The 6,341-nt window shown below is 44.6% G+C and overlaps 1 protein-coding gene across 1 annotated transcript; it reads left to right on the top strand.

The window, feature by feature from the left end:
- The first annotated feature begins 275 nt into the window (after positions 1-275).
- On the top strand, positions 276-2,727 carry LOC123481088 (sialic acid-binding Ig-like lectin 13). Its single transcript, XM_045213313.1, has 7 exons — positions 276-627; positions 817-872; positions 931-1,114; positions 1,345-1,571; positions 1,745-2,004; positions 2,320-2,406; positions 2,551-2,727. Exons 1-7 carry the CDS (start codon positions 276-278, stop codon positions 2,642-2,644), a joined length of 1,260 nt encoding a protein of 419 aa, XP_045069248.1. The 3' UTR covers positions 2,645-2,727.
- Positions 2,728-6,341: the final 3,614 nt, after the last annotated feature.

Raw genomic sequence — 6,341 nt, 5'->3', positions numbered from 1 at the left:
ATGGACTACAGTGTACAGTCAGCAGCAAGCAGTTAGCATTTACACCGGCGGGCCCTGGTGGCTTTAAATTAATAAAACCAAAAGCTTACCTTGACTTGGAAGATATCCAGCCTTGGATAGCCAGCTAGCTAACATAGCATCCCTTTCTGTTTGAGCCGGGTGTTTGAGTTGGCTAAACTAAGTATCTGCATTTCATTCTTATACTCATATTCCTTGACCGTGTCCAACACCTCTGACTAACATTTCCCCCACTGCTATTTGAGTGATGGGAGTTGATGCCTCGTCATTGGACTGCTGAGGTGCCCAGCTCAGTCTTCGGCCTACAGGGCTCATGCATCGTGATTCCCTGCTCATTCTACTACCCAGAACCAAAGATAAAGCCCTCTGAACTCACTGGCATCTGGTTCAAAGGCGCTTATGAGGTTATATACCACCCAGACAGCTCCAGCATCATCAAAGACTACAGGGGTCGTACAGAGCTGGTGGGAGACCTCCGGCAGAAGAACTGCTCACTCAGAATCGACCCCCTCCATCACAGTGACAAAGGACCATTTACTTTCAGGCTTGAAATCAAAGACCATAGCAAAGCTTCATACAAAGATGACACAGTCTCCATTGCAGTGAGCAGTAAGTTTCCTGTGGAAAATTGACAAGGAGAATTTCAAATGTATTAATTATAGTATCCTATTTAACCTAACGTTATCTTATTAGCTATAGCTTCTTGTTGATTATAATTGTAATGGTACAGAAAGGACAGACCCAAGAATAAGTGGAAGCACACTGCTATAACTGTTGTCATCTCTTTGTTAATTTCAGGCTCTCCAGACCCCCCCTCTCTGTCAGAGAGGGAGGAGGTGAAAGTGGGGGAGGACGTATCTGCCTCCTGCTCTGTGTCTCACTCCTGCCCATCTGATCCCCCCTCTCCTGGAGGACACCTGGAGCCACTCTGGAACACCCAGCATCCAATCACAACAGCAGACCAACGGCCAGTGGGAAGAGACATCATCCATGACTATTAGATCCACCATCGCTGATAACAACCAGCCTCTGGTCTGCACAGCAGCATACAGGGGAGGGAAGACAGTGAGCAGCTCCAAAACGCTAAATGTAAAATGTAAGTGGTCCACACCTGTTAACAACACTGTTTGGAAGATTTTCACTTTCACTTCTGTGAAAACAGAATATTTCTGTAAATATGAGGAAAGTGATACTAGAATTAAACTTACATGATACGGAACTTAAAACTTTGTCCATTCTTAACCTTGCATGTGGTTGATCCACTGAATCTGTCCTAAGATGTTTATTACATAGTAATAGAATTCTTGCTAATGATGTTATTCATAGATGCCCCAGTGGATGTGAAGGTTGAGGGAGTGTCCAGTGTGAAGGAGGGAGACTCTGTAGAGCTGAGATGCTCCAGTGATAGTAACCCTGCTGCCCACAGCTACCGCTGGCACAACAGCAGAGGGCCTCTGCCCACCATGGGATCTACCATCACACTGGAGAGAGTGACCAGACTCACTGAAGCCCTCTACTGCACTGCATCAACACAGAGGGACAAGGCCAATCCAGCTCACTGAAGCTCAGTGTAGAGTGTAAGTAGATCCAGAGTTAGTTGATTCATCCACATGTTGTCACTAAGAGGCATGTCATGTCTGTGTATATAATATTAAGACAATGCTCTTGAGGATGTAGTTAGCACTACATGTTCAGTTGAAACAACTGTTCATCATTCTCATCCCAGACCCCCTGTGATCAAAGTGGACTCTGCCTGCACTTCAGACAGCTCCATGATAACCTGTCTGTGCATTGTGGATTCGGAGCCCCCCGGCACTGTGGAGTGGTCTCTTCCAGCAGGACCCCTGCCCAGTACCAGGGTGGAGATGCATGGGTCAGTTGCCATGGTGACCCTACAGAGGGCACTAGGCTTCTCAGAGACCATCCACTGCAATGCCAGCAACACACAGGGCAATGCCACCTTGTCCTTCACTGTACCCACAAATGGTAAGTGAAACAGTGGAGGGAAGTGTATCAATAATTAATTATTATTATGCTATATTTATATCATAAGGAATAGTATGGGTACATTGAATAAATCATATTCATCTGTTTTTGGACAGATAAGATATTTATGCTGTACGTTTCAATTGGTATTGCTGCATTAGTGGTGGTAGTAATACTAATTATCATGTCAGCTTGCCTGTTGACCAAGAAGGGGTAAGTTACTCTTTTATTTATTTTTGGAGGGAGTTATGTAGATTTGTGTTTGTTGATAGCTGTTTTGTTCTGTTTTGATATCTTGGCATTTTTTCTCGTCAGTGGGAAGAGTCATGGTATCCAGCCAGTAACCAGTATGCAGGACATGGATGCAGCAAAGTGTGCTTCCTCAGATCCCTCACCATCAAGGTATTTTTCTACAGGCTGTTCTATCTGTGATCATAATGTATACATCCTGCGGAGTTGCTAAAGACCATTAGCCTACATTCACTCTTGTTGTTTTTTATCAAATGAAGAGAATGCATCACATAGTGGCCCTAACTCTATCCACAGGAAAGAGCAGAAAGACTCCAGCAGTGAAATCCACACAAACTACTACACCAACGATCAGCTATATGGCAACATGGAGGTACTGTATGTACTGTAGACAGAGTGTGAATTACACCATGACATTCAGGGGGTTCTCTATTGAGTGCATTCGCTTGCCCGTGCACAGTTTTTATCGTATATGAAGATTATGTCTTTGTTAAATGTTTTTCATGAAGAAATGGAATGTTGTTTATGTTAGTATCAAGAGGGAATGTTTTAGTGTAACGCCACATACAACAGACAGGAAGTGTGTTGTAGACAGGAGAGACTGGTGATTGGCCAGAAGAGGGAGCCCATCTTTTTGCATTGTTTATAAATAGGGGCTAGACTACAGAAAGGGCAGAGCAGCCATTCTGAGGCGTCGCTCTCCGGGTGTCATGTCACCTGTCACTTATGCTGAAGCTTGTGATCTGAATAAACTTATGATCAAGGATTCAGTATGAGCAGACTCCTTTGTTTATCAGCAATAATTGCCACCACTCACTCGATCACGACAAATGGCGCCCAACGTGGGGCTGGTCTGCATCTCTCCTCTGCTGCATTTGTAGCCGCCAAGCTAACTCAAGCTAACTTTGGTCTGGAGTCATGACCAGACAAGGGGTGAGTGTTCCTCACAGCTAAGTTGTTGGTTTTGTTACTGCTTGTGTACACTGGAGGAATGTACCATTACGACCGTGCCTCGGGTGGCGTTATTGCTGTTGACTGGGAGTCTGAAAAATATTCTAAATTTGGTTGATGGGTAAACGGTAAATAATAGCAAGTCTAGAACAATGGATTGGTAGTGAATAAAAGCTGGAATACGTATGCATATTTAGGGCATTGTGAATCTGTTAAAGACCTTGAAACAAGTGTATGTGTATTTCTATGTTGGCCGGTGTGGTTCCCAATCAGAGGCAGCTGTCGCTCGTTGTCTCTGATTGGGGACCATACTTAGGCAACCTAAGGGCACTATTGGGTTGTGGGATCTTGCTCCGTGTAAGGTATGTTGTGTGTGCTACCTTGGACTTCACGTTTCGTTTCATTTGTTGTTTTGTCGTGGTGTTTATCAGTTAATAAACATGTACATATATCACGCTGCACCTTGGTCTGTCACGTTCGTCTAATGATGGGACAGACCAAGGCGCAGCGTGATATACGTACATGTTTATTAACTGATAAACACCACGACAAAACAACAAATGAAATGAAACGTGAAGTCCAAGGTAGCACACACAACATACCTTACACGGAGCAAGATCCCACAACCCAATAGTGCCCTTAGGTTGCCTAAGTATGGTCCCCAATCAGAGACAACGAGCGACAGCTGCCTCTGATTGGGAACCACACCGCCAACATAGAAATACACATACTAGATAATAAACATAGAAAACGCACAACAAAGAATATACACACCCTGACTCAACATTTAAGCGTCCCTGAGTCAGGGCGTGACAGGGAGTGAAAAATTACCACACCGTTTTCTTATTAATTGCATTTGGCTTGGAGGTAGGCTACAAATATAGATTCTGTATACAGTAAAAAATAATGTATTTATTTATTATTGATTCACTCATTTGCTCACAAGAAAATACAAAACAATGTGATGAGTGCAGTGGCAGTCTGTGCCGTTTATGAACATGGCCTTATTTCTATTACAGCATATTGGCTGACTGTCATTCACATTCCATTCACCCAGCTCAATGTAACATTGATTGGTTTAGGCTACTACATTATGCTCAAGTTTTCCCTGTACCCATCATGAGGTTGATACAACCTAGCCTAGGAATTCATGTTTACAACATAGGTGCACAGGTTGAGAGAATTTTGAGTAATCAAGGTGACAGACAGTGACACAGTCAATACCGCTTTGCACACTCTTGCCTGCATTTAGCTGATCTAGAGTATAATCATTAGTCCAACAGTTGCAAACGAGAGTTTCTATTGGACCAATTCAGGTATGTTTATACCCGTTTGCTTCCATTTAAGAAACGTTTTTCAATAGAATCGGCGCAATGAATACATTTACAATTTAGTCATTTTGCAGACGCTCTTATCCAGAGCGACTTACAGTTAGTGAGTGCATACATTATTTTTATTTTTTCATACTAGCCCCCGTGGGAATCAAACCCACAACCCCAGCGTTGCAAACGCCATGCTCTACCAACTGAGCTACATCCCTGCCGGCCCTTCCCTCCCCTACCCTGGGCCAATTGTGCGCCGCCCCCATGGGTCTCCCCGGTCGCGGCCGGCTACGACAGAGCCTGGATTCGAACCAGGATCTCTAGTGGCACAGCTAGCACTTCGATGCAGTGCCTTAGGCCACTGCGCCAATCGGGAGATACACACCTGATCACACGCAAACACAGTTAACCTTCATACCAGCCACATACAAACAGTTCATTTTATATACAATTCCTTCTCTATCTACGCGCTCTACTCCTCTCACCTTTTCCCTTTGTTTGTGGACTTCAGTGCACAACACATCAGCTGTCTGTGATCAGGCGAAAAAAACTTTCCAAGCCTAACCTTCATATCATGACTACTAACCTCACACAGCCTACATCGTTGTCACGTCATAGTCAACATAGCTGCTAGAACCAACGCGTTAGTAAACCCGCTACAATCATGGACTACAGTGTACAGTCAGCAGCAAGCAGTTAGCATTTACACCGGCGGGCCCTGGTGGCTTTAAATTAATAAAACCAAAAGCTTACCTTGACTTGGAAGATATCCAGCCTTGGATAGCCAGCTAGCTAACATAGCATCCCTTTCTGTTTGAGCCGGGTGTTTGAGTTGGCTAAACTAAGTATCTGCATTTCATTCTTATACTCATATTCCTTGACCGTGTCCAACACCTCTGACTAACATTTCCCCCACTGCTATTTGAGTGATGGGAGTTGATGCCTCGTCATTGGACTGCTGAGGTGCCCAGCTCAGTCTTCGGCCTACAGGGCTCATGCATCGTGATTCCCTGCTCATTCAACTACCCAGAACCAAAGATAAAGCCCTCTGAACTCACTGGCATCTGGTTCAAAGGCGCTTATGAGGTTATATACCACCCAGACAGCTCCAGCATCATCAAAGACTACAGGGGTCGTACAGAGCTGGTGGGAGACCTCCGGCAGAAGAACTGCTCACTCAGAATCGACCCCCTCCGTCACAGTGACAAAGGACCATTTACTTTCAGGATTGAAATCAAAGATCATAGCAAAGCTTCATACAAAGATGACACAGTCTCCATTGCAGTGAGCAGTAAGTTTCCCGTGGAAAATTGACAATGAGAATTTCAAATGTATTAATTATAGTATCCTATTTAACCTAACGTTATCTTATTAGCTATAGCTTCTTGTTGATTATAATTGTAATGGTACAGAAAGGACAGACCCAAGAATAAGTGGAAGCACACTGCTATAACTGTTGTCATCTCTTTGTTAATTTCAGGCTCTCCAGACCCCCCCTCTCTGTCAGAGAGGGAGGAGGTGAAAGTGGGGGAGGACGTATCTGCCTCCTGCTCTGTGTCTCACTCCTGCCCATCTGATCCCCCTCTCCTGGAGGACACCTGGAGCCACTCTGGAACACCCAGCATCCAATCACAACAGCAGACCAACGGCCAGTGGGAAGAGACATCATCCATGACTATTAGATCCACCATCGCTGATAACAACCAGCCTCTGGTCTGCACAGCAGCATACAGGGGAGGGAAGACAGTGAGCAGCTCCAAAACGCTAAATGTAAAATGTAAGTGGTCCACACCTGTTAACAACACTGTTTGGAAG

This window comes from Coregonus clupeaformis, unplaced genomic scaffold (assembly GCF_020615455.1).
Source record: "Coregonus clupeaformis isolate EN_2021a unplaced genomic scaffold, ASM2061545v1 scaf0096, whole genome shotgun sequence".
Lineage (NCBI taxonomy): Eukaryota > Metazoa > Chordata > Actinopteri > Salmoniformes > Salmonidae > Coregonus > Coregonus clupeaformis.
This window is presented reverse-complemented; position numbering and strand designations above follow the sequence as displayed.